Source organism: Raphanus sativus, chromosome 8 (genome assembly GCF_000801105.2).
Source record: "Raphanus sativus cultivar WK10039 chromosome 8, ASM80110v3, whole genome shotgun sequence".
NCBI classification, from domain to species: Eukaryota; Viridiplantae; Streptophyta; class Magnoliopsida; order Brassicales; family Brassicaceae; genus Raphanus; species Raphanus sativus.
The window spans coordinates 3,162,401-3,187,167 of record NC_079518.1 but is presented as its reverse complement, the minus strand read 5'-3'; the positions used below and the strand labels follow the sequence as shown (position 1 = coordinate 3,187,167).

Genomic DNA, 24,767 nt, shown 5'->3' with positions numbered 1-24,767 from the left:
CCCATAATGATGAACGGACCATCTCTAGAGACACAACTACTCACTCAGCAACTGTTGTTGACGATCTTAAGAATCGCTTGATGGACACTACCAAAGAGTTTGAGGATGTTCTTACTTTGAGAACTGAGGTTCTTTCTTCCTTTCCTTTTCGATTTTTTTCTCTTTGATGCTAAAGCTGAGAGCTTTGCTTTACTGGTCTGGTGTTGCAGAACATGAAGATCCATGAAATTCGAAGGCAAAGATTCACGTCTAACCCTTCCAAAGAATCAACAAACCCGTTTGTTCGCCGGCGCCCTTTGGCTTCTAACCTGCTCCTCTTCCATGGGCAAGCAGCTCTTCTTCATCATCCTCTCAGTTAGTCCCTAGGTAATCCCATTTCCATGGGCAACCTGCTCCTCTTCCATTGTTCGATGGCCGTGAACGTGTGAAGTACACCCGTTAGCAGCTTCTGGAACTTAAAGATGTGGTTTTCTTACTTTAGAAAACTGTAGAACAAGGCTTGTCTAATTTGAAATTGCAAATTTCATATGTTTAACAAAAAAAAATTCTCTTAAGGACTCCTAAAAAGAATCCACCATTGGACTTCTTAGTTTGTTAAAAATCCTTAACTATTCAATAAAAAGAAAAAAGCCTAAAATAGTCCTTAAGGACTCCACAATGGAATCCACCATTGTGGATGCTCTTATACTGTATCAAGCTAATCGGATCCTGATTAAACTGAACCGGTCTAGGTCTTTTAACAAGCTGGCTTATCAGGAATCAAATTAAAAGGGGAAATAAGGATGCTATGAACCAAAGAGATAACAACCAATGAGCTTTGCTATTTTCATCAATACCAATTAACTCTGAATGTAGCATCGTTTGAACATTTAAAGTACGTACAATCGAAAGTAAAATAATATACACAGAACTAGCACATGATCATTAAATAACTAAAGAACTAATTAGCCATCTCAAACGACTACAAGAAACCGTCGGACGGTTACCCATATATACCACATATTTTTTCACAACTATCTCTTACTGACCAACAATTCTAAATCGATTTGTCAATTGATAAAAACTAACCCAAAAACATCGTTTACAAGTTTACACTGTATAAAGTCGCCAATAGTCTTTTTGTTTTCCTCGACAGAGCAAAGTACTCTACTACAAATCGTTAAAAAACTTTTCAAGAGAAAATGCAATTAATAGTTACCCCATTACTTTAATTATTGTCTTTTAATTCTATCAATAATAATAATATAATTAAGCACCTAAAACGTATTAAAAAGGGCTTGTCTTCTTTTAGTTTCCGAGTAATAAAATCCTTAATTAATACACTACACAATTAATTTACGTATGCATATGCTACATGCATTTTGGAACAGCTCGAACATTGTTCCTTACCCTGGGGGTGCAGCTCCTGCCGCTGCCGCTGGTGGTGCAGCTCCTGCCGCCGGTGGTGCAGCTCCTGCCGCTGGTGGTGCAGTTGCTGGTGCAGCTCCTGCCGCTGGTGGTGCAGCTCCTGCTGGTGGTGGTGTAGCTCCTGCCGGTGGTGGTGCAGCTCCTGCCGCTGGTGGTGGTGGTGGTGCAGCTTCTGCTGGTGGTGGTGGTGGTGCAGCGTCTGCTGGTGGTGGTGGTGCAGCTCTTGCCGCTGGTGGTGCAGCTCCTGCCGCCGGTGGTGCAGCTCCGCCTGCTGGTATACCTTTGTACCAAGGTTGTTTTCTTAACCATTTTAAAATGTCTCCGAATGATCCTGAAAATGTTTTCCCTCCCCAGAATCCCCAATATCCACCCCAAAACTTTAGCAGTTTCAATGGTCTTTGGGCTGACAGAGCCAACGGAGTTCTTTCCGCAGTCCTATCACGCACACATGTTTTAAAGGAAAAGACAACTAATCAGTTAATTAATTTATAAAAAGAGGTAATAACAACAAAAAGGTGTAGCTCAAAAAGAAAGAAAGATGTAGTATGTAAAAAGAATCGTATACAAAAGAAAGAAAGAGGACTAAAAAAGTGAAAACTCAAATATTGAGAAATCACAAGCTACGGTCGCCTTAGATGTGTGGCTCCTAGTTAGATATTCGTACTTGCATGTGTACGTATGTGAATAACATATATGAGCAAAAAAATACTGAGTTAACATCAAAAGAGTTTCTTTAATTAGTATTACTTAATGAGCCCCATGATGAGGCCAATGGCGGTCAGTCCGAGCGTGGCACCGGCCGTTAACCCAGTGGCTAGGAGGGTAGTGGCTATAGTCGCGGGTACGAGAATCGGACTGAAAATGATGAAAAGCGGTGCGGATACAACTAATGCCACGGTCGAAACTGCGAGTGTTAGACCGGCAAAGGCTAAGAAGACTACGGAGGTCACGGAAGCAATAGTAAACTTATTAGCGTCCCACAATGGGATGAGAAAAGAGAACATTTCGAGAAAAAATGTTAAATTTGGATGACTGAGAATGGTATTCGTTTTGAAAGAGTTCCCCACTGATCATACTCCAGATCTTATGAAGTTGTGTAGTATGCATGCCTAATGACGTGAGTAAATAGAGATCTACGTTACGTTACGTCACGCGACATGCCCTTCTGTGTGTGTTTTTGTGGGTTGTCATGTTTTCTAGCCTTTTTTTCTTGCTTGTTAAAGCTCACACATTAATTGTCGTGTTGCAGTTAATATTCATGGTTGAAACACACTAAACTTCGGAAGATATCCGAGGAGGCAATATCTTTGCAAAAGTTCGGGAGATTTAGCTATCATTTTTGATATTCTAACCATGTTTAAATAACAGTTTGATACTGACACACTGAATGTCTACCGAGGAGAACATGAGACGAAGTAACAATTTTGTTTCAGCAAATCTCTTATTTCCAAAACACTTTGCTACGAATACTTAATATTAAAAACGACTTCATTTCTCTTAATAAAAGTACCAAACTATAAAAATGATCGCTAAAAGTCAAAATAAATCCCAATAAATAATTTCCATTTCAAAACTATATAAGACTTTAATTGGTGATCATACTTAAAAAAAAATTGTGCTGTATTTATATCAATTAAACTGAATTTTTGTTAAGCTATTGATTACACACGAGATTCTACACCACTTAAAAACCTCAAATGCAAAAATACATTGTTCGGTTAAATCTGATATTAGCAAAGCATATATTTCAGTTATTTCACAGCTGATTATATTTCATGAGTGTCTAAAGTATATGCAAAGGATGGGTTGTAATTTATAAACTGAGAGATATATATGTTCTTGATGGGTTAAGGTAGCTGGAGATGTGTTAAGAATCTTAACTTAAGATAAACGTTGACTTCGAGCTGAAGCCTCAGATTAAGCAAAAAAAGGATTTGAAAGAAAAAAATCAAAATGTTGAAGTGATAATGCAAGATTTATTTCAGACAACAACACGGTCGACATATTATACACCGATCCGGTCAGAGCTTCGTCCCGAAGAAGTGAAGAAAAGTCAAACAAAACAAGATGTGGTCACGTTTGTGTAGTTAATTTGTAACAGTTCACTTGTTCCATCCCTTAATCATCTCGGTTGATTACTGCACAAGTGACCTTGAATTCTGTGTGCCTTTATACTATTGTTGTTTTTTTTTGTAGCAAGCTGCTATACTCCAATTAGACGAGGTTGCTTTAACGTTGTTACTAGAGGATGTAAATCCAGAGAAGAGAGAAGCAATTGAAGAAGCGGTGATGTGCAATGTCAAATGCATTGAGAGCAGGAGATTGGTATGAGGCTCTAACAACAAGTAAACGCAAAAGGAGAGAAGAACAAACAGAGTGGAGCAAATGAAAAAAAAAAAAAAGAAGAAAAGAGGTCCGTTCTTTTGTTTTTTCTTGCTGATCAGATAGGTGCAGAGATTCTCGCTTATAACTCTTGATAAGTGTTTGACTTAAGAGCATGATTATTGCTTGGTCCTTGTGTAAAGTCCTTAATAGTCATATATGTATATGTATATACTATATATGCGTATATAATTATTTGCTAAGGATTTTACGGAAACCGAAACCAAAAGGGGAAATTGCCACTAATACCATTTTTAAGGTACCACTTTTTATCTTTATACTAGCCAACTTTACCCTTAAAATTTTAATAGGTAAAATACTATTATACCCCTAGCTAATTAAACCTAAAACTAATATCTTCTTCTCCTACATCTCACGATTAATTCAAAAACATCATCTCATATTTAAATCGTCACCGACAAATTCCGGCGGTGACAAGTTCTCCGGCGATGAGCGATGCTGAAGAGTTGTCCAGCGAGATCCGTCGAAGCTATGACGAGATCCGACGAAGCTATTGCGAGATCCGACGAAGCTACGGTGAGATCTGACGAAGCTACGACGAGATCCAATGAAGCAACAGCGAGATCCGACGAAGCTACGACAAGATCCGACAAAGCTACATCGAGATCTGACGAAGCTACGGTGAGATCCGATGACGACGAAAAGTTAAAACGTACAAGTCGACGAAAGCTTAAAAGGTATGGGATAATCAATGACGATTGTCGTCTTTTTGTTTAGTTTTAGTGTGATTTCTCAATAAATCAGTTTCTACGAAGGAATATAATTTTTTCATGACTTTTTTTTTAAATCTCAAATTTATAAAACCTTATAAATATTTCTCAATGATCCAGCAGCCTCATGTGCCTTTTTCTGTTTTGATGCCTGCCAGTGATGTCCTGATTCATGCCAAAGAAGTTTGTTACTTCTTTTGTACACATTGTATTCTGGAAATCTAATTTCAACTGAGATATGTTCATGTTGTTTTGCTTATACGTTCATCCTTATGCTTCTCACTTGAGCATTTGGCTCTGAATATTAACCTTGAGGTGAAGAAAAATTTAGTTTCAGTACATCTTTCATGTTCCTGGTTGCAATTGCAAGTTCTAACAAACATAAAAGATTGTCAGTGTAAAGAGACTTCACAATGTTGATTTATCATGCTCTGTTTTAATGTTTATGGCAGAGGAAGGTGCTTTGATGGAGCTTTTGAACTTTGTGTACAGAAATTCTCTAACTGTCACAACAGCACCTGCTTTGTTAGATGTGTTTATGGCTGCTGACAAGTTTGAGGTTGTTTCCTGCATAAGGTATTGCAGTAGACTTCTCCGCAATATGCCTATGACTCCCGATTCCGCTTTGCTCTATCTCGAGCTCTCCTCCAGTGTCTTAAGGGCCGAAGCTGTTGAGCCTCTAACTGATGCAGCAAAACAGTTCCTTGCCTCCAGCTTTGTAAAGGTTTATAACTTATTTTATAAAGATTTATAAATTAGTTATAAAAATTTATAAATGTCTATACATCATTTTGTAAGGATTTATAAATCAATTATAAAGATTTAAAATGAGTCTTATAAATAATTTATAAGCCTTTAAAAAAATCATAATGATCTAGTAAGTCTTATAAATCATTTACAAGGGCTCATTGATAATTTTATAAGCGTTTACAAATACTATTATAAGAGTTTGAAAAATGTTTATAATTAATTTATAAGAGTTTATAAATTAATTATGAGAGTTTAGAATCAATGAGGAGAATCATATTAAGATGATCTTGAAAAGAAAATATACCCATGCATAGGAATAATATGTGACTGGCTTGTGTCAAGATTTTGAAGATTGACGAGATTGGTGAGCTGTTTGAAGAAGCAAGAGAGACTCTGAACAAGAACGTGGTTTGTGAGATCCAAGAAATACCGATTTATAAAGCTTTATAAAATTTGCAGAGTTAACTTCTTGACACCATATTTTCTCTCATCTTCTTCATACATCTCTTAACACAACATCAAAATTTTGATCCATTTAACAGAAAGACCCAAGCATAGTTATTCATCTTTGAAGAAAAAGGTAATATGACCAAATTATCAAGTGGCCATGCAATTGATGAACCACGTGCATCTTTCAATGTCTCGATTTCTTCAGACTTCCTCCAAAAGATGGCATCATCTACCATCACTGCATCAACCCACACTCTAGCTGCATTCGGACTCAATCGTACAAAATGGACATTTTGATTTGGGTCTGTTGAATGCACCCGTCCTTCGGCAACTACATGTTTCTTTCCACCAATGTCCAGCAGTTTGCATTTCTGATCCACTTGTATAGTTTCAGATCCATGTTTTGGCTGTCATGTTTAAGATACACATATTCATTTCAATGTCAAACTGTGACAAGAACAATATTACTACATTTTATAAGGCATTATAAATAGTTAATTTTCCTTAGAATCATTGTTATTCACGTTAGAAAACGAAGAAGAATCTATATTTTATAAGCAGTTATAAATTGGGATAATTACCTTTTGCACAGGCTTCTCGACTTCAACATCAGCTTCTTCTTGTTCCTATTTAATCATCATATCAAAAATTGGATCAATTAAACAAAAAAATACCCAATGCATTGCTGTAACAAGAACAATATTACTACATTTTATAAGACATTATAAATAGTTATTTTTCCTTAGAAGCATAAGTTATTCACGTTAGAAAACGAAGAAAAATCTATATTTTATAAGAAGTTATAACTTCTTATAACTTCTTATTTATAGGAAGACTTATAAAGTTAAAAGAATAAAAATCAATATTTTATAAGTCTTTATAAATTGAGCTAACTACCTTTTGAACAGGCTTCTGGACCTCAACTTCCTTCTGCACTTCATCTTCTTCTTGTTCCTATTTTATCATCATATAAAAAATTGGATCAATTAAACAAAACATACCCAAACCATTCTTTAAAAATATTTATAAAGACTTATAAATTTATAGAGACTTATAAAGTTAGAAGAATAAGAATCAATATTTTATAATTATTTATAAATTGAGCTTCATACCTTTTGAACACGCTCTCGACCTCAGCATCAACTTCCTTCTTCCCTTCATCTTCTTCTTGATCCTATTTTATCATCATATAGAAAATTTGATCCATGGAGAATCTACATTTTATAAGTCGTTATAAATAGAGTTATTTACATTTTTCCCTCTTCCTCGTTTTTCCTTTAACTTGCTCGTGCTTCTTGACTTCAGCATCAACTTCAACATTGTTAGAATTAGTCTGTGAAATTTATAAATAACATTTCACAAATTTTTGGAATTAGTTTGTGAAATTCCAAAGACAATTTTATAAGACGTTATAAATCAGTTTATAAAGGCTTGTAAATTATCTTACCTCATTGACTTCGCCATCAGCTTCCACATGCTCGTTTTCTTCATGTTGCGGCTGCTCCTGTGTTCCAAAAAAATCAGTAACAGAAATGATGATGCTAAGTATACATCTTTACCTTTTTCAATTTTATAAACCACTATAAAAAACTACAGGTGAAGCTTATAAAGGCTTATAAATTATCTTACCTCATTGACTTCACCACCAGCTTTCACATGCTCGTCTTCTTCTTCATGTTGCAGCTGCTCCTAAAAAAATCAGTAACAAAAATGCTGATGCTAAGTATACATCTTTACCTTTTTCAATTTTATAAACCACTATAAAGAACTACAGGGGAAGCTTATAAAGGGTCATAAATTATCTTACCTCATTGACTTTGCCACAACTTTCACATGCTCGTCTTCTTCTTCATGTTGCAGCTGCTCCTGGAAAAATCAGTAACATAAATGCTGATGCTAAGTAACAATCTGATGAAGAACTCTTGTATAACAAGCTTCTTTTATAAAGCCTTGTAAATCCTTGACCAGTTGTATTACAAACAAATCATGAAACTCGGATTTATAAGGTATTATAATTACTCAATATGCAGTGTTAACCATCGGAACATCTCTTTCCCTTAGCTGGAATGATTAAAATGACAAGTAGAAATCAACCTATTCTATAATCTCATTCTATTGAGTAGTAGAAAGATTAACAAAATGGACATGCTCATGACAATAAATCACTCTTTGAATACATTCAGTGAAGAAGAAGCTATCACATTTGGATTTTTCTTGTACTCCAAATGCAATACCAATTCAAATAGAGATACCAATACCAATTGTAACTATCTTCATCACAAACAACAACGAACTACTTCCAATAAAAATTAAAGACTACCAAGTACGAATAGGCAATTGAAAGGAGATAGACAAAATTGACAAAATTAAAAGGAGATATACGCATACCATCTGAGAAAATTGAACCGGAGAAGGATTCGACATCGTCAGCGTGCGAGAGAGACGACGTGTGAGAGAGAGAGGAAGTGTGAAAGAGAGACGGCGGCGGATCTTTGGCGTGTGAGAAAGAGACGAGGTGTGAGAGAGAGATGACAGCTGATCTTCGACGTGTGACAGAGAGACGATGTGTGAGATAGAGATGACGGCGGATCTTCGGCGTGTGAGAGAGAGACGGCGGATCTCAGCTGATCTCCGACGAACGATGAGTTGAAGGAGATTAGAGAATGATATTAATGTTTGAGGAGATAAGGAAAGGTTAATTTGGTCATTTGACTATTAATGAAAAAGGTATTTATAAAAATGTCTCCCTACTAAGTGCATATTTGCAAAGTGGTATTACCAAAGTGGTAGTTTTAAAATTCTCCCAACCAAAAGTTCCTTAATTAAGAGCTTTTCGGTTTCGATTTTCGTAAAGTCCTTAGCAAACAATTATATACGCATATATAATATATACATATACATATATGAATACTAAGGACTTTACACAAGGACCAAGCAATAATAATGCTCTTATAAGAAGTAGAGATGTTGGTTTGGTATCTAAAAAGTTGTTAGGTGGCCGTACATAAATTCAAGAAAGATTTCACTGTTTTTTTTTTGAGCAAAGATTTCACTGTTTTAGTTTACGAGAAAAATGATTATTTCAAGTTTAACTGTTTAAGTATACTTTTATTTATGTAAGCATTTCAGCAAAATAGTATTAATATTTTAATTTCTTTAGTAAAAAAAGTAAAGCAAAAAAAAAAGGAGAAGATGAGGCCAGCAAAATCCCAAAGAAAGTTACATTTTGTCACTACATGACGTTGAGAAAACCCGCCGGAGCAAGTGGATGAAGTCTAGAGAGAGAGAAGGTTGGTTTCAGGCCGTACTTGGCAGTAATGGAGAAACGATCAAAGAGAATTTAAAACCCATATAACACCTCTCTCTCTCTGTCAAACACCATTAAATCCCATCAGTATCAGTTACACAATTTCTCAAGAGAGACAGGTAAGGAGAGAGAGAGAGAGATATTGGAATCTGTAATGAATGTAAAAGGAGCAAAAGGTGGGAGAGATGGAAGCACTAATGACTGCTTATGATAGGCTCGAGAACAAAGACCTAGAGAGATTTATTACTCTCTCTCTCTCTCTCTTCAGTGGTTCTGTAAGAAAGAGACATTAACTACGGCTATATGGATTCTTCTTTGTGTTATAGTACTATAGTATATCAAATCTCCCATTATCTTTTTTTTTAACAGATTCTCTTCCGTTACATTTCTTTTCTCTCTCTCTTGTTCAAAGTTTGAAACTTTGTTCCCCTCTTTGTTGTGTTAATGACGACAGTTGTGTTGATGGTCCAGAGTTAGCTACTTCACTTTGTTTGGTTTAAAAGGGTAGAGGAAAAAAAGGGTTTTGTTACTACTGTTTCTTTGTCTACAACACATTATACCTTTTGAATGAAGATGGAGTTCCTCGGAGACAGCTCTGAAACTGACAAGAAGACGATGAAGAAGAAGCGTTTCCACCGCCACACTCCTCACCAGATCCAACGGCTTGAATCGTTATTATCTCTTTCTCTACTCAATTGTTTCTCCACCTCTTTCTCTTTATGATTTTCGTTTTTGTCTGCAGAGCTTTCAATGAGTGTCAACATCCAGATGAGAAACAGAGGATGCAACTTAGCAGAGAATTGGGTTTAGCTCCAAGACAGATCAAGTTTTGGTTTCAGAACCGAAGAACACAAAAGAAGGTTTCTACAACTTTTAACTCTCTCTCTCTCTGTCTTCCTCGCTTTGTCCTTAGTTTTGCTTCTCCATCGTTTCTTGTTTGCAGGCACAACACGAGAGAGCTGATAACTGTGCACTCAAGGAAGAGAACGATAGGATTCGATGCGAAAACATTGCCATTAGAGAAGCTCTCAAACACACCATTTGCCCCACCTGTGGTGAGACCTCTGCTCATGAAGACTCTTACTTGGATGAACAGAAGCTTCGTATCCAAAATGCACAGCTTAGAGAAGAGGTTCTAGCTACAAAACCTTTTGTCATGCATTGTGGTTTGACTTTAGAGCTTAAACTTCCATGATGTTACTTTTTGGGCAGCTCGAAAGGGTTTCAAGCATAGCAGCTAAATTCATGGGGAGACAACTTCCTCATCTCCCACCACTACTACTAAATCAGACGCCACGACAGTTATTCCACGGTGGTGGTCCTTGCCTTGATTTTGATCTTCTTCCAGCAAGTTGTTCTTCAATGCCTGCTACCACTTTATTACCATCTCAAACAAATTTGGCTATATCAGACATTGATAAGTCTATTATGACCAACATTGCTGTGACCGCTATGGAAGAATTGCTTAGGCATACGCAAACAAACGAGCCTCTATGGATCAAAACAGATGGAGCCAGAGACGTTCTCAACCTCGAAAGCTACGAGAACATGTTCCCAAGATCAAGTAGCCGTGGAGGAAAGAACCACCATAACTCTCGAGTGGAAGCAACTAGATCTTCTGGCATTGTTTTCACTAATGCAATGACACTTGTGGACATGCTCATGGACTCTGTGAGTAACTAACCTAAACTGTAGATTTTTTTTACTCAGTTTTTTTTCTTTCTCATATAGTTTAATTTTCAGGTCAAATCTGCAGAGATTTTTCCCTCAGTCGTTGCAGCTTCTAAAACCCTTGCAGTGGTTTCATCTGGATTGCGTGGAAACCACGGAGATGCATTGCATTTGGTAAATACAAAGCAATATTTGATAATTTGTGTGTGTAAAACTTTTGATAAACTTTGCTATTGGCTTTGTGTTTTAGATGCTTGAAGAGCTTCAAGTTCTTTCACCATTGGTAACTACACGTGAGTTCAGTGTGCTAAGATACTGTCAGCAAATCGAACATGGAACTTGGGCAGTTGTTAATGTCTCCTATGAGCTTCCTCAGTTTATACCTTCTTCTCGGTCATATCGATTTCCTTCTGGTTGCTTGATTCAAGACTTGTCTAATGGCTACTCCAAGGTTTGTGTGTAAATTATTCTGTTTATTTTTTTAACTGGCATCTAAGATCATTTGATTCTATCTTTAAATATACAACAATCAGGTTACTTGGGTGGAACATGTCGAAATCTCGGAGCAAGAACCGGTACATGAGATGTTTAAAGATACTGTCCGTGAAGGATTAGCTTTTGGAGCTGAACGTTGGATCGCTTCTCTCCAAAGAATGTGCGAGAGACTCACGGCTTTAATAGAACCCGCAACATCCTCGGCGATTCCATCGCTGGAAGGGAAGAGAAGTGTAATGAAACTTGCTCAAAGAATGGTGAGCAACTTCTGTTTGAGCGTTGGCACATCTAACAACACTCGATCGACGGTTGTTTCGGGAATGAACGAGTTTGGAATCCGTGTGACTTCGTATAAGAGCCAGCACGAACCGAACGGAACGGTTCTGTGTGCAGCCACCAGCTTCTGGCTCCCAGTTTCTCCACTTATCGTATTCAATTTCCTCAAAGATGAAAGAACTCGTCCTCAGGTACTAATACTAAGTCTACACACGTTAAAGATCATTTTTTGTAACATTTTTAAAATGTTTTCTTTTTTTTTTTATAGTGGGACGTTCTTTTGAATGGAAGTTCAGTTCAAGAAGTAGCTCATATCGCAAACGGTTCACATCCAGGAAACTGCATTTCTGTTCTTCGTGTAAGTTACTTAACACACAAGATTTTTCGATTTTTTTTTTATTCTACATTAATTGATAAATTTTTTAACTTTTTATTTCATTAGGGATTCAATGCATCATCATCGCAAAACAACATGTTGATACTACAAGAAAGTTGCGTAGACTCATCAGGCTCGCTTGTGGTCTACACTCCAGTGGATCTACCAGCACTAAACATGGCGATGAGCGGTCAAGACACATCTTATATTCCCATTCTACCCTCTGGTTTTGCTATTTTACCAGATGGAAGCAGGAATAACCAAACACCAGAGCTAAAAGTTGAAGGAGGAGGAGGTTCATTGATAACGGTTGGGTTTCAGATCATGGTGAGTAGTTTGCAGTCAGGGAAATTAAATATGGAGTCAATGGAAACAGTTAATAACCTCATCAGTTCCACTGTCCACCACATTAAAACCACCTTGAATTGTCCTTCAACTGCTTGAGGACGCCATTAAAAGCTCATTTTTTTCCCATCTGATTTCTGAGAAGGGTCTTTAATGATCAGAGGAGTGAAAGTTATTAAGCACTTATTTTGCCTTCAGTGCCAGCAAAGAGTGTAAGAAAATCATTACTCTTCTGGTTATCTCTCTCCTCTCTTCACTCTCTTATAATGGTACTACCATTATTTAGTGGGAGGTGGGAGTCAAGAACGCACCATGCTCTTTGTGTATGGTTCGGGCATTGACTTCTGTTTGTTTCTTTTGTCTAGTTACAAATTGTTTACGTTACTTGTCTAAATGTTGTCCATGCTTTTCTTATCTATCACCTGTCGCCATAAAATCTATTTCTTACCACTGAAATGTTAATAGGTCAAGCAATTAAGCAAAGGATTTGAAAAAACTGAAGTGGAGCACACAACACTGGAGAGAAGGTACGATTTTTGATTTATTATTAAGCTTAGAATCAATCAAGCCAGATTGTAGTAGAAGTTGCCATTAAGTTTCTGAGTCTTGTCCTCCATGGACCCTGCTTTGTTGACCCTTGGTGTTAATCTGGAGCTGTCCGGAACCTGTCTGAATGTGATATTCAGTTTCTGCAAGAGGAGACAAAACATGTTTATTCCCTCTCTCCCTTGAGGGTTCCTAAAAGTACAATAATTAATAACTGAATTACCTCCAGCAAAAGGTTGAACCCAGCAACACGGTCGCATGGAGAAGAAACAGAAAAGCCGGAAACTGGACGTGCGATATCACGAGGGAGACAAGAAGCAGTATCTATGGATGGTTCAACCAAAATTACTTTGTCTGCTAAATAAGCAGCCATCAAAAAATCATTCTCCACAACAACAGCGGCTCTCTGTATGCGTAGAATGTGCTTCCTTATAGCTAATGCGACTCTGATACGCATATCCGAGTCCAGATCCAAGCTTGGCTCATCGATCAGATACACATGCGCGTCCTGTAAGGAACGTGTTGTTGTTTCTCTTCCAGTAAGTAAGTGTGGTCAAACCTTTTTTCTTAAAGTAAAAAACAAAAAAAAACAAATAACTAACCTTCATCAGACAGAAAGTTATGGCAACTCTCTGCCTTTCTCCAGGCGAGAGTGAGGTCAATTTCCGACCCATCAACCGGTCAATCTGAAGTGGCTCAATCACATCTGATACAAACCGATGGTGAAAACATCGCGTTTCTAGCGCTGCCCTGACTGTACAGGCTCTGATAAACGAAATTTTTTTCGGTTTGTATGATTTCAAATATTCTGGGCACCACGGTTCTACACCATCTGGTGGCAGAAAACCAGCCTACACCAAATCTTTGTTAACAAATCTTCAAATAAAAAATAAAAGCATATGGAAATAGTACTCGATCTACGTCGTACCAGCAATTTTATGAAAGTGCTCTTCCCTGTACCCTGGTCTCCCAGCACTAGGTGAATCTGACAGTCGTGTAAATTCCCTCCTTCCACTTTCATCTTGTGTTTCAGATGATTTGTAGTCATGTGAGGATAAGAGTATCTTCTACCGATCAAAGGTTCGGGGTCGGGCTCGAGGTGCTTTTCATTGGGAGCAGAAATGAAAAAATCCTAAGGAAAAAAAAAAAACTATCAACGACAAAAATAAAAATAAATAAATAAATAAAGACCACTGCTTTTTACCCTCTCGAAGATGAGGGGGTCACCCCTGATAAGGTTGTCTTCTATGGGATCAAACCCACGCAAGTAAAATTCAATTCCTGTTTCGACATCAAAGTACTGCTCACTAAAGACACCATATGCTTCAGGTTCCCCATACATAATGTACATGTAATCCGAAACATAGTCGATGACACTAAGGTCATTGTCCACAACAATCACGTAGCTACAAGTAAGCAAAAATAAAACAAGCAAAGAGTTATATAAAACATCAGAGACAGAGAGAGTCAGAGAGAGAGAGAGAGAGAGAGAGAGACCTTTTAGCGGTTTTGAGAGAGCGTATGAGTTGGGCAACCATGAACCTCTGACGCATATCAAGGAAACTAGATATGTCGTCAAATATGTACACATCAGCGTCCTGCAAGAGAGCTGCAGCGAGAGTAACCCTGTGCTGCGCTCTTATATCTAAATGGTGGAACTTCACAGACGGGGTCTTCAAGTCGAGAAAACAAAGTATAAGAGCCCTTAAATCTTTTCTGTCGTCGACTTTACGAAGAATCTCCCCGACAGCAAGCCCCATATAGTCTTGTGGGACTTGTTGGGGCTTAAACACGACCTAATGAGACAACAAAGCGTTGGGTGATTAAAAAAAGAGAAAACTAGTTACTTAATATAAAATATATAAAATGTCCCAAAAGATGCATTTGTACCTTGAGTTTATGGTTTACAACCTGGGCCAAGAATCTTCTAAGATGTTTATCATGCAAGTGAGTCCGAATTGTTAGCCAATCAAGAGGAGGATCATTGAAGCGGCCGAGATTGGGTGTGAGTTCCCCGGCCAAGATTTTGAGAGCAGTAGTTTTTCCAATACTGCGAGGTCCGACCAATCCTACAATATCTCCACGTACAGGAACTGGAAGCCTACAGAGAAGGGAGAGGATTCAGAGTGACAATCAATCACACACACACACACATATATATATATATATATTAATGAATGATTAACAAACAAACCTGTGCAATTTAAACGAGTTTGGCCCATAGGAGTGGATTCTGCTTTTATTAAATTCACCGACAATCGGCTTAGCTGATTGTTTCGCTACAAGAGTCAAACAACCCATTCGTTAGTGCAAAGTGTCTTGTACGAGTGGTCAGATCAAAAGGGTACCTTTGTTTCTTTCATCGAAAAGATTATGATCTGTGATAGCGATGAGATCTCCCATACCTGGAAAGGGATCCAGGATTAGAAAAGAAATAATAATAATACTTTGAGCTACAAAAATCCATCAAGACCTTGAATAATTCCAATCGCACAATCTCTACCCCTGCAATTGGATAGACAATCCTTTAACCTAACAAGGAAACCCCTGTTCAAAATCGATTTCCAACCACACAAATCTCTACCCTTGCAATTGCAATTGGACCCTAATCCATCAACGATACTTTTAACCTACATCTATAAGAAAGAACAAGGAGACCCCTATTATTATCACCTGAAACGTAAGTTTTTTTTTTGAGAGAGAGAGATTAGGGTTTGCTTGCTCTTTTCGCCCTTCTTCTTCTTTTCTTCTTTTTTTTTTCACCGCCTCACTTTTATCCAACTAAGACTCAACTAGGCCCGACTAACACCCTAGCTTTTTTTTTTTTTTGGGTCAATTGTTCCCATTGAAACAGCCCAAATGGGCAAATATTTTTTTTTTTTCCAACTGAATTTTTATAAAAGGATCGAGCTCAAAAACAAGTTCACCGACTATTACAAAAGCAAACAAAAGCCCAAAAGAAAAGGCTGGCTAAATACATAAGTGGGCTCAAGCCCAACAACCGAAAACCCTAGGAAAAACGACGTCATCCACACAGCCACCGCTCAACCCGTCCATCTTCACCAAATCCCACCGGACCGTGAACCACCACGCACGCAATCTCTTCGTTTTTGCCGGATCACACCGGACCGAAAACCACAACGCAGCCTCTTCAACGTCTGAACATCCCGTTAACACAACCTCCACTAACTTCTTTTGTCGGCGACTCGTCATCTACGGAGAGCTTCATCTCCTTTAGAGAACTCATCTGCTCCATCCAACTTTAGCTCGAGCCGACAAGAACAAACCGAAACTGAAACAAAATTAAAAAAAAACTTTAACTAACCACCACCCTCGAAAAACAGAGGGTTACTAAAACCGACAACTCGAAGCTATGGTAGCCTCCATGCCCAGGAGCCAAAAGCCGGCGAAGAAACGGATCTGAGTAAGACTCCCCTTCCCGGAAAACTTGAGCGGCATCGGAGGAGCTGAACAAGCCCCCTCCCCCGCAGTAAAGCCGGCGTCGACGGATCTGTGTTAGCCTCCATCCCCCGTGACATCACCACTACTGAACATGCACGTCGCTCTTTCTCCACCGTGAGCCCCCAGTCCACCGCGTCATCACTCCAAAGCCGAGTCACCACTAACGATGTAACCGGAACCAGAGGTCAAACAAAGCGGTTGTTGGTAGAAAGGCAAAGAAGAAAGAAATAGAAACAAAAAAAAACAAAGGCTCGGTGTCCGGCGGCGGTACGACCGCTAACGCGCCGGCCGCACGCCGGAAAAAACCTAGATCCGCTTTTTCTCTCTCCCTCTCTCTCTCTTTCCACGAAGACTTTTTTTCCTTGGAATGCAACTTGCCCAAATGGGCAAATATTACATTGGTTTCGAATGCAAACCCATTAAAATTCACAAACTTAAATACCCAGATAGAGAAGCGGTGCAAGTGGTGAGTATTCATGTTGACAAATTCATCTCCGTCACGACACGTGTCTTGTCGACGCTTTTCGTGCCTGAAACAGAAATCTCCGGCTGTCGTAAAGTTTCTACCACCGTAAATGTTTTGATTTTTTTCATTTTTATAAATTTTCTCCACCAGTTTTTTTTTTTTTTCAAGACTTGAAACTCGATACCAATCAAACTCCATCATTCACTCAAACCGTCGTTTATGCTTGAGAACTCAGCCTCCAATAGATGATAACTCAGGGAGAGCTCGGTAGATCAACAAGAGACTTTTGTCGTACCATCAAAAAAATGCCGGCTTATCTAAATCTCTTTAGGTTTCAACTGAAAACAAATCCAACACCCAGATAGAGAATTGAAATTTTTAATAATTGTTAAAATTTGTAAAATCTACTGTTATTGGTTTGTACATTCTCACATTTTTATTAAAATCTAGTGTTACTGATTTGATGATTTTTTTCTATTCTATTGATTGATAAATTATTTTAACTTTTTATTTCATTAGGGATTCAATGCATCATCACCGCAAAACAACATGTTGATTCTACAAGAAAGCTGCGTAGACTCATCAGGCTCCCTTGTGGTCTACACTCCAGTGGATCTACCAGCACTAAACATGGCGATGAGCGGTCAAGACACATCTTATATTCCCATTCTACCCTCTGGTTTTGCTATTTTACCAGATGGAAGCAGGAATAACCAAACACCAGAGCTAAAAGTTGAAGGAGGAGGAGGAGGAGGTTCATTGATAACGGTTGGGTTTCAGATCATGGTGACTAGTTTGCAGTCAGGGAAATTGAATATGGAGTCAATGGAAACAGTTAATAACCTCATCCGTTCCACTGTCCACCACATTAAAACCACCTTGAATTGTCCTTCAACTGCTTGAGGACGCCATTAAAAGCTCATTTTTTTCCCATCTGATTTTTGAGAAGGGTCTTTAATGATCAGAGGAGTGAAAGTTATTAAGCACTTATTTTACCTTCAGTGCCAGCAAAGAGTGTTAGAAAATCATTACTCTTCTGGTTATCTCTCTCCTCTCTTCACTCTCTTTTTCAGTTTCTCATTTTTCTTTCTGAAATTTTTTGTTGTTTTTAAAATGGTAATATTTAGTGGGAGGTGGGAGTCAAGAACGCACCATGCTCTTTGTGTATGGTTCGGGCATTGACTTCTGTTTGTTTCTTTTGTCTAGTTACAAATTGCTAAGTCACTTTCTTGTCTAAATGTTGTCCATGTTTTTTTTTATCTATCACCTGTCGCCATAATCTCTTTCTTACCACTGAACTATAGTTTATAATCGGTTCATCAACCTAAAATGATAATAGGTCAAGCAATTAAGCAAAAAACTTGAAAAATCTGAAACACAATCAACGTACAAACAAAAAAAAATCACAAACTTAACAAGCCTTGACCATTGTTTAGTGTTGCATCTGTGTGTCTTAAATCTCTATTATACCAGTAAAATGCCCCGCGGTACGGTATGCCTTTTCGGTTTAGGAAAGTTACTATTTCTATTGGGAAAAGGAAATCGGGTTTTTTGAGGCTGTATAAATATGGGTCTAAAGGTTTGTAAATTATTATCACATCATTAATAAGAAACCCTAAACGAGTATTTGCCTCAATACGTTTTCTTCTCTATTCTTCTTTTAACCTAAACGACGGCTGTATACAACATTTAGGTAAAAAAAAAACAAAGTAGAGCATGGAGATGCGGGTGCTATGTCTAACTTGTATTCTGCAATCATCTGAAATTCCTCTGCAGATGAACATATCCTCTCCAATAATATCTCTTACATGTGGCAGATTCTTTCTTCCCCAGTCTTCTTCAGACACCTCCATTGCCAGATTTGCAAAGTCTGCATTTACTGGCTCTGGCTCCTTGCAGTTTGAATTCACTTCCATGTTTTACGCACCATCACTACGGTTTGGTTTCAATCAAATTATGAATAGCTACGAACCGGAATTTAGTCCGGTTAACTATGCAATCCCGTAACGAATGGCAAATAAGCTTTAGAAAATCTGGTGAATCTTATTTACTTTATGCAATGGAATGTGCATTAATTTTTAGAAAATCTGGTGAATCTTTTTATTTTTATTTTTGTCCTTCGTATTATTTACCAACCTTTCATTAACATCACACTGCATTGCGAGAGAGGTGACTTCGGTCCATTGGAGCATAGTATTATTTACTCGAACATTCAAGTGTGTTTGGTAACACAAACGTTCCAGTGGACCCAAGGATCAAAACTGTAGAAAGCGGGAAACGATAAAGCCTAAAGGGTATTAAAAGAGCCCACTAAAGGTGAAGGCCCATCTTATTTTGGGCCTTTAAGTGTCCCAATGATTGGGCCATAACTTTATTCGAGACAGGTTAAACGATCCAACGGTAGAGATGGAGGCTTCTCAGCCGTTGGATCAATAAATGAGCTTGGGCTTCGAGAGTAGCATTATAATTAAAGACGCAAAAAAACTCTTGCGCCGCCCGCGTCCGTCTCTCTTCACTTGTTATCTTCTTCCAACTCCTTCGTAGGGAAACAGGAAACCCTAATCATCAAATCTCAAGGTAAAATCAAACCGCTGTTGTGTCCTTTTCTTCTCTGTGTCTTACCGTTTCGGTGTGTCAGAGTTCCTCTGAATTGTCCAATTTTTAGAAATAGGTAGTGACGCAGACATTTTTTTTTCCTCGATTGATTTCTCTTGGAGATGTGTTTTTGTCCCTATTTGAAATCTTAAAAGACTATGTTTGCAACTTTTTTTAACTTCTCTCTGCATATTTGGTTCGAAAAGAGAGAATCTAATTGATACTTAAGGGCTAATCTCAATAGTACTATTAGTTTGTATTCAAATACGCATCAGTGTACCGTGTTCAAACCTCCTTTCTTGAATCTCTGTTTAATGAGTTTGGTTTTTGTATGGTTCATACACAGATGAATCGTGAGAAGTTGATGAAGATGGCTAACACTGTCCGCACTGGCGGAAAGGGTACAGTTAGAAGGTAAAACACTTTTGTTTTTTGTTTTTTTATTTAATCGCATTTACTTTTGTTCCTGTTTAAATTAACCATTTGATCTCTCGGTATACAGAAAGAAGAAGGCTGTGCACAAGACCAGTACTACTGATGACAAGAAGCTTCAAAGCACCTTAAAGAGAATTGGAGTCAACTCCATTCCAGCTATTGAAGAAGTTAACATCTTCAAGGATGATGTTGTTATTCAGTTCATCAACCCTAAAGGTAAAGATTCTAGATTGAACATTATATTTAAGTGTAAACCTTTTTTTCTCATGTTATTGATCATTATTTGTCTACAGTGCAAGCTGCAGTTGGTGCAAATACATGGGTTGTTAGCGGTTCTCCTCAGACCAAAAGTATGCATCTGATTCATCTCTATTTTCTTGTTTCTTATTCATTACATCTTTTCTGATTATATTTAAAACTTGCTGTTTTTTTTTTCTGTAGAATTGGAAGATATCCTTCCTCAGATTCTTAGCCATCTCGGTATGTTACATTTTATTAAACATGTTCTTCCGCAACCCCAATTTGAAGTTACTTAAAATATGTTTTACTTTGATCTATTATTGCAGGACCAGACAACATGGAGAACCTGAAGAAGCTAGCAGAGCAGTTCAAGAAGCAAACTCCTGGTGGAGGTAATGTCCCGGCTACCATTCAAGAGGATGATGAGGACGACGATGATGTCCCGGATCTTGTAGCTGGTGAGACTTTCGAAGCCGCCGCTGAAGAGAAAGTAGCTGCTGCTTCTTCTTAAGACAAAAGAGCGAGAGACCACAACAACAACAAAAACAGCACTTTGGAATTATTACATATATCTTTATAATTGCTTGTTCGCTCTATCCTCTTTTTGTAGTGTTTCCTACCAGATTCTTGTTTCCCAGATAATGATTTAAAAGTTTTTATCCAGTTGATCTGTTTTCTTCCCTATGTGGTAGATTGGATTTGATTTGACATATCTGTATCTGTCTCGTTACAGAGCTTAATTTTCTTTCAAATATGCACAGAGAAACAAGCATTGAAAAGAAAAAAAACACCTTGTTTATTTATTATTGAAAGTTTTAACTTCGATAAAAAAATAGAAGGTTGAGTAACATCTTTTTTCTACGTTCTTTTGAACTTTAACTTCTTGATGGATCAGTACAGTGGGTTTGAGCATGTTAATGTGGGAGTGGTGTGGAAGTGACGATCAGTGAGTTGGTGAAGGAGGTTGTTGGGTTTGAAGGGAAGCTTGTTTGGGATTGTAGTAAGCCTGATGGGATGCCGAGGAAGCTGATGGATAGCTCGAAGCTTGACTCTTTGGGGTGGACACCTAAGTTGAATGAAGATTTCCAGGTGAATGGGGAATGTTTTATGCGTTTGCTTGACTCTATCTTTCTCTATCTTATGTCACTTTGTATTCATGGATTTTCATTATACCGAGCAAGTTTAGCAATTGTAATAAACCAGTGTTGGGAGATATCAATAATTCAATAACTTTTTTCTTTACTCGATTTTATTCAGTTACTAGGAAAAATATAGCTTGTTCTCTATGAATTATACAATGCATATTCATACGCGACTTATTGGATTAATGTGAAACGCACACATAAAATATGTTACTTTAGAACATGTCAATTCCAACAGATCATAAAAACACAGTTAAGTTAACTTGTTAACGTACGGCTGTTGAAACTAACTATTTATCTTTTTCTCGAAACATCATGCAATAAACTTTAGATGGTTTATGTGTGTTAAAATATTGGCATTAGGCAATATATTATGTATTGTATACTTTATAGAGGAACAAGCCATTTTCACTCGACTACCCAGCTCACACACAAACGTTGCAACGGACAAAGCTTTCTAAGATGGTGTGTGCAAAACGCAAACGCGAGGAAACAATAAGCGTACAGGTAATTGGTAGTTGCACAAAGGAGCCCATTAAACGTGAAAGCCTATTTTGTTTAGGCCTCTATAGATAATAGGGCCTTAACTTTATTCGAGGCAGGTTAAACGATCCAACGCTAGAGATGGAGGCGTCTTTGTTTGTGGAAGCTTATGGAATCTAAACCGTTGGATCAATAAACGAGCTTGGCTTCAATAGTTAAAATACGCAAAACTCTCTTGCGCCGCCCGCGTCTCTAGTCAGTCACTTGTTATCTCCTTACCACACTCTCTGAAGAAACCAGAACCCTAATCATCAAATCTCAAGGTAAAATAAACTGCTGTTGTATCCTTTGCTTCTATGTGTCTTAATAGTTTCGGTGTTAAAGTAGGTCTTCTTGATACAAGACATCTTTTTCCCCCTAGACTCGACTTGTCATCTTTATCGATTTGAGATGTGTGTTTGTCCGTTTTTAAGATGTTAAAGACGATCTTTACAAAGTTTCCACTTCTCTGCATGTTTGGTCGGAAAGATAGAAGAATCTAGTAGATGCTTAGGTTAATCTCAATAGTGCTATTAGCTTGTATTCAAATACGCATCTTTGTTTAAATTTTGTTGGCGCTCTGCTTTGTGCCTTAGTTATAGTATTCACTGTGTTCTCATTTATTTGTGAATGTATTATCCCATTGATGCCGCTTAATGAGTGTGTGGCTTTTTATATGGTATCATACACAGATGAATCGTGAGAAGTTGATGAAGATGGCTAACACTGTCCGCACTGGCGGAAAGGGCACAGTTAGAAGGTAACTCTTTTTTTTTTGTTATTTTTTTCATTTTTACAATAGCATTTAATTTGATTATTTTTATATGAACAATTTTGATCTTGCAATGCAGAAAGAAGAAGGCTGTGCACAAGACTAATACTACTGATGACAAGAAGCTCCAAAGCACCTTAAAGAGAATTGGAGTTAACTCCATTCCAGCTATTGAAGAAGTTAACATCTTCAAGGATGATGTTGTTATTCAGTTCATCAACCCTAAGGGTATACCTTCTAACGTTATACTAAGGAAATTGTAAACCTTTTTCATGTTATTGATCATTGTGTGTCTCTCCTTTACTATACAGTTCAAGCTGCAGTTGGTGCAAACACATGGGTTGTTAGCGGTTCTCCTCAGACCAAAAGTATGCATCTGATTCTTCATCTCTATTTTCTTCATTGCATCTTATCTGATTATATATTGAACTTGCTCTGTTTTTTTTTTTTTTTTTGTAGAATTGGAAGATATCCTTCCTCAGATTCTCAGCCATCTCGGTATTTTACATTTTATTGTACATGTTCGTCCTCTACCCCCAAATCCAAGATCCTTAAAATATGTTTTGCTTTGATCTGTTTCGCAGGACCAGACAACATGGAGAACCTGAAGAAGCTAGCAGAGCAGTTCAAGAAGCAATCTCCTGGTGGAGGTAATGTCCCAGCAACCATTCAAGAGGATGATGAGGACGATGATGATGTCCCGGATCTTGTAGCTGGTGAGACTTTCGAAGCCGCCGCTGAAGAGAAAGTAGCTGCTGCTTCTTCTTAAGACAAAAGAGCGAGACAACAACAACAACAAAACCGCACTTGAATTATTACATATCTTTATAATTTTGCTTGTTCGCTCTATCCTCTTTTTGTAGTGCTTCCGACCAGATTCTTGTTTCCCAGATAATGATTTAAGGTTTTATATCTAGTTGATCTGCTTCTCTCGTCTAGTTTCTTCACCTTGTGGTTGATTCGATTTGATGCAGAGCTTATATTACTCTTCATCCGAGATTCAAATCAAATATGCAGAGAGAGACAAAAAGCACTGATTAAGTTCATTGTTTATTTATTATTGAAAGTGGTGTAGAAAACATTGTACATATTGTGGAATTTATATGTAATCTATGCTCTTCTGAACATAACTTTTAGTGGTACATCACTCAGACCGAGTCTTCTCATCCCATCTTGCACATACACACCAATGTCTCTACACATGACTTTGCAGATATCGCATACCGAAGGACAAAATACGATCTTGTAGTGATCTTCGTACTTGTCAATCTTGAACCAGTTACCAACAGTTGTCCTGCCTGGATTCCCTTCAACGCCACAAGTTCCAATGAACCATTGATTCGTCTTCTCGTCGACGTTGTCCAAGTTCCAGATCGAAGTAGCTGAGAATTTGAAGTTTAGATCGGTTGAGACACGGATGATTCTTGATTTGTCTGATGGTGAGAATGTCAACGGCATGCCGTTAGAGACTTCGAACCGTTCTTGGATAACACTTTTCGGACAGGTTTTGTTTTCGGCTTTGGACATGGTTAGTCCCCCGCCGCGACCGCGAAATACTGGTAAGATGTAGTATTTGGTGCCTGTTCTGAGACGTTGACCATAGATGTCGGTTACTGGCTCCACCGCGGCTTCGGTGGTGACTCCACGGTGGCTGGTGAAGACGGCTAAGAGGAGGAAGATGTTGAGCAGTGATGACATTTTAGTAAGCTTTCTTTAAGTGGAAACCTTTTTGAGTATTGAATTGAGAAGCTATTAGAACAGTTTCTATTTATAAGCCTTGAGTGTATTTTAGAAAGTCAAACTCTTATCTGATCTTGATCTAAATACGCTGTATTAGACTAATAGTTGGTGGACGTGCATTAAATAATTTCGTTGACGTGAGAAGTGTTGCTTCGTTTACACTACGGTCAAACAAAGCTTCACGAGTCAAATTATGCCATGTTTCGATCATCCCTGACGTAATCCAATTTTTCTTCACCGACAAAAGTTTTACGCTGTCTAGCAGTTAAGATTGCCATGTTTTACGAACACGCACGGCTCAGAAGTCAGAACCAGATTAAACCCAAGAGTAAACCGGGTTTTTGGGTATATCCTACAAACAATATAAGACCAAACCTACGAATAAATTTGTCAGAGATCAAATTTTCATTTCAACGTGTACAGACAATTTTGGCAAAAAAAAAAAAACGTGTACAGACAAAGCTAGTTGCGGCACAATGGTTGATGCAACAAGATGGTTCTTTGCAATAAAAATAAATATTGCTTTATTTAAAATAAGGAAAGTAACCATGATGTTGTATAAAGTATTAGAAAATCAAAGTTCAAATCTCGTATCATAACCTAAGCATGTAAATCATCTTATTCCTAACACACTCATGACATGATATCTTATTTAAT

The 24,767-nt window shown here is 37.9% G+C and overlaps 7 protein-coding genes and 2 long non-coding RNA genes across 11 annotated transcripts; 3 read left to right on the top strand and 6 right to left on the bottom strand.

Moving 5' to 3' along the window:
- Positions 1-1,036: 1,036 nt before the first annotated feature.
- LOC130498781 (oleosin-B2-like) lies at positions 1,037-2,426 on the bottom strand. Its single transcript, XM_056992377.1, has 3 exons — positions 2,155-2,426; positions 1,635-1,842; positions 1,037-1,063 (listed from the first exon to the last, which is right to left on the bottom strand). The coding sequence occupies exons 1-3, from the start codon at positions 2,409-2,411 to the stop codon at positions 1,037-1,039; spliced, it is 492 nt and encodes a 163-aa protein (XP_056848357.1). The 5' UTR covers positions 2,412-2,426.
- Positions 2,427-5,788: 3,362 nt separating this feature from the next.
- On the bottom strand, positions 5,789-6,730 carry LOC130498777 (uncharacterized). The gene is made up of 4 exons (XM_056992375.1): positions 6,722-6,730; positions 6,618-6,674; positions 6,302-6,346; positions 5,789-6,127 (listed from the first exon to the last, which is right to left on the bottom strand). Exons 1-4 carry the CDS (start codon positions 6,728-6,730, stop codon positions 5,789-5,791), a joined length of 450 nt encoding a protein of 149 aa, XP_056848355.1.
- A 144-nt stretch (positions 6,731-6,874) lies between these two features.
- Positions 6,875-8,278, bottom strand: LOC130498737 (uncharacterized). The gene is made up of 5 exons (XR_008937680.1): positions 8,109-8,278; positions 7,528-7,586; positions 7,350-7,409; positions 7,168-7,224; positions 6,875-7,053 (listed from the first exon to the last, which is right to left on the bottom strand). It is a non-coding gene; the product is annotated as an uncharacterized LOC130498737 (long non-coding RNA).
- Positions 8,279-8,991: 713 nt separating this feature from the next.
- On the top strand, positions 8,992-17,359 carry LOC108822928 (homeobox-leucine zipper protein HDG12). 2 transcript variants are annotated; one of them, XM_018596132.2, is made up of 11 exons: positions 8,992-9,698; positions 9,770-9,887; positions 9,971-10,159; positions 10,240-10,698; positions 10,771-10,872; positions 10,949-11,149; positions 11,232-11,660; positions 11,738-11,827; positions 11,912-12,172; positions 12,656-12,717; positions 17,184-17,359. In XM_018596132.2, the coding sequence occupies exons 1-11, from the start codon at positions 9,595-9,597 to the stop codon at positions 17,218-17,220; spliced, it is 2,052 nt and encodes a 683-aa protein (XP_018451634.2). In that variant the 5' UTR covers positions 8,992-9,594; the 3' UTR covers positions 17,221-17,359. The 2 variants fall into 2 exon arrangements, 1 of the variants encoding a protein (XP_018451634.2); XR_001944989.2 differs by lacking the exon at positions 17,184-17,359 and having other exon boundaries at positions 8,993-9,698; positions 11,912-12,402; positions 12,656-12,792.
- On the bottom strand, positions 12,614-15,551 carry LOC130494334 (ABC transporter E family member 1-like). 2 transcript variants are annotated; one of them, XM_056992556.1, is made up of 10 exons: positions 15,410-15,551; positions 15,085-15,141; positions 14,931-15,015; positions 14,627-14,837; positions 14,234-14,532; positions 13,941-14,142; positions 13,665-13,868; positions 13,339-13,587; positions 12,960-13,244; positions 12,614-12,879 (listed from the first exon to the last, which is right to left on the bottom strand). In XM_056992556.1, exons 2-10 carry the CDS (start codon positions 15,137-15,139, stop codon positions 12,754-12,756), a joined length of 1,716 nt encoding a protein of 571 aa, XP_056848536.1. In that variant the 5' UTR covers positions 15,140-15,141; positions 15,410-15,551; the 3' UTR covers positions 12,614-12,753. The 2 variants fall into 2 exon arrangements, with proteins under 2 accessions (XP_056848536.1, XP_056848537.1); XM_056992557.1 differs by lacking the exon at positions 15,410-15,551 and adding an exon at positions 15,210-15,394.
- Positions 15,670-16,572, bottom strand: LOC130498864 (uncharacterized). The gene is made up of 2 exons (XR_008937865.1): positions 16,099-16,572; positions 15,670-16,028 (listed from the first exon to the last, which is right to left on the bottom strand). It is a non-coding gene; the product is annotated as an uncharacterized LOC130498864 (long non-coding RNA).
- Positions 17,360-19,089: 1,730 nt separating the features above from the next.
- On the top strand, positions 19,090-20,597 carry LOC108818898 (nascent polypeptide-associated complex subunit beta). The gene is made up of 6 exons (XM_018591849.2): positions 19,090-19,241; positions 19,606-19,673; positions 19,762-19,910; positions 19,988-20,044; positions 20,136-20,174; positions 20,261-20,597. The coding sequence occupies exons 2-6, from the start codon at positions 19,606-19,608 to the stop codon at positions 20,443-20,445; spliced, it is 498 nt and encodes a 165-aa protein (XP_018447351.1). The 5' UTR covers positions 19,090-19,241; the 3' UTR covers positions 20,446-20,597.
- A 1,139-nt stretch (positions 20,598-21,736) lies between these two features.
- On the top strand, positions 21,737-23,286 carry LOC108818897 (nascent polypeptide-associated complex subunit beta). The gene is made up of 6 exons (XM_018591848.2): positions 21,737-21,882; positions 22,291-22,358; positions 22,450-22,598; positions 22,682-22,738; positions 22,830-22,868; positions 22,955-23,286. The coding sequence occupies exons 2-6, from the start codon at positions 22,291-22,293 to the stop codon at positions 23,137-23,139; spliced, it is 498 nt and encodes a 165-aa protein (XP_018447350.1). The 5' UTR covers positions 21,737-21,882; the 3' UTR covers positions 23,140-23,286.
- A 118-nt stretch (positions 23,287-23,404) lies between these two features.
- LOC108818896 (kunitz trypsin inhibitor 5) lies at positions 23,405-24,131 on the bottom strand. The gene has a single exon (XM_018591847.2). It carries the CDS (start codon positions 24,066-24,068, stop codon positions 23,481-23,483), a length of 588 nt encoding a protein of 195 aa, XP_018447349.1. The 5' UTR covers positions 24,069-24,131; the 3' UTR covers positions 23,405-23,480.
- Positions 24,132-24,767: the final 636 nt, after the last annotated feature.

What these genes read in the sequence shown, in the direction of transcription:
- LOC130494334 (XM_056992556.1), bottom strand. Translation starts at nt 15,139, where the DNA reads ATGGGAGATCTCATCGCTATCACAGATCATAATCTTTTCGATGAAAGA. An exon ending in AACTCGTTTAAATTGCACAG is followed by an intron (nt 14,838 to 14,930) that starts GTTTGTTTGTTA and finishes CCTTCTCTGTAG; the next exon opens with GCTTCCAGTTCCTGTACGTG. An exon ending in TTGTAAACCATAAACTCAAG is followed by an intron (nt 14,533 to 14,626) that starts GTACAAATGCAT and finishes TTGTCTCATTAG; the next exon opens with GTCGTGTTTAAGCCCCAACA.
- LOC130498777 (XM_056992375.1), bottom strand. An exon ending in TCCAGAAGCCTGTTCAAAAG is followed by an intron (nt 6,347 to 6,617) that starts GTAGTTAGCTCA and finishes ATGATTAAATAG; the next exon opens with GAACAAGAAGAAGCTGATGT. An exon ending in TCGAGAAGCCTGTGCAAAAG is followed by an intron (nt 6,128 to 6,301) that starts GTAATTATCCCA and finishes TAAACATGACAG; the next exon opens with CCAAAACATGGATCTGAAAC.
- LOC130498781 (XM_056992377.1), bottom strand. Translation starts at nt 2,411, where the DNA reads ATGTTCTCTTTTCTCATCCCATTGTGGGACGCTAATAAGTTTACTATT. An exon ending in CTCATCATGGGGCTCATTAA is followed by an intron (nt 1,843 to 2,154) that starts GTAATACTAATT and finishes TGTGCGTGATAG; the next exon opens with GACTGCGGAAAGAACTCCGT. An exon ending in CAGGAGCTGCACCACCAGCG is followed by an intron (nt 1,064 to 1,634) that starts GCAAGAGCTGCA and finishes TTTTTGGGTTAG; the next exon opens with TTTTTATCAATTGACAAATC.
- LOC108818897 (XM_018591848.2), top strand. Translation starts at nt 22,291, where the DNA reads ATGAATCGTGAGAAGTTGATGAAGATGGCTAACACTGTCCGCACTGGC. An exon ending in TCAGTTCATCAACCCTAAGG is followed by an intron (nt 22,599 to 22,681) that starts GTATACCTTCTA and finishes TTTACTATACAG; the next exon opens with TTCAAGCTGCAGTTGGTGCA. An exon ending in TCAGATTCTCAGCCATCTCG is followed by an intron (nt 22,869 to 22,954) that starts GTATTTTACATT and finishes TCTGTTTCGCAG; the next exon opens with GACCAGACAACATGGAGAAC.
- LOC108818898 (XM_018591849.2), top strand. Translation starts at nt 19,606, where the DNA reads ATGAATCGTGAGAAGTTGATGAAGATGGCTAACACTGTCCGCACTGGC. An exon ending in GGAAAGGGTACAGTTAGAAG is followed by an intron (nt 19,674 to 19,761) that starts GTAAAACACTTT and finishes CTCGGTATACAG; the next exon opens with AAAGAAGAAGGCTGTGCACA. An exon ending in TCAGTTCATCAACCCTAAAG is followed by an intron (nt 19,911 to 19,987) that starts GTAAAGATTCTA and finishes ATTTGTCTACAG; the next exon opens with TGCAAGCTGCAGTTGGTGCA.
- LOC108822928 (XM_018596132.2), top strand. Translation starts at nt 9,595, where the DNA reads ATGAAGATGGAGTTCCTCGGAGACAGCTCTGAAACTGACAAGAAGACG. An exon ending in ACGGAGATGCATTGCATTTG is followed by an intron (nt 10,873 to 10,948) that starts GTAAATACAAAG and finishes TTTGTGTTTTAG; the next exon opens with ATGCTTGAAGAGCTTCAAGT. An exon ending in ATGAAAGAACTCGTCCTCAG is followed by an intron (nt 11,661 to 11,737) that starts GTACTAATACTA and finishes TTTTTTTTATAG; the next exon opens with TGGGACGTTCTTTTGAATGG.
- LOC108818896 (XM_018591847.2), bottom strand. Translation starts at nt 24,068, where the DNA reads ATGTCATCACTGCTCAACATCTTCCTCCTCTTAGCCGTCTTCACCAGC.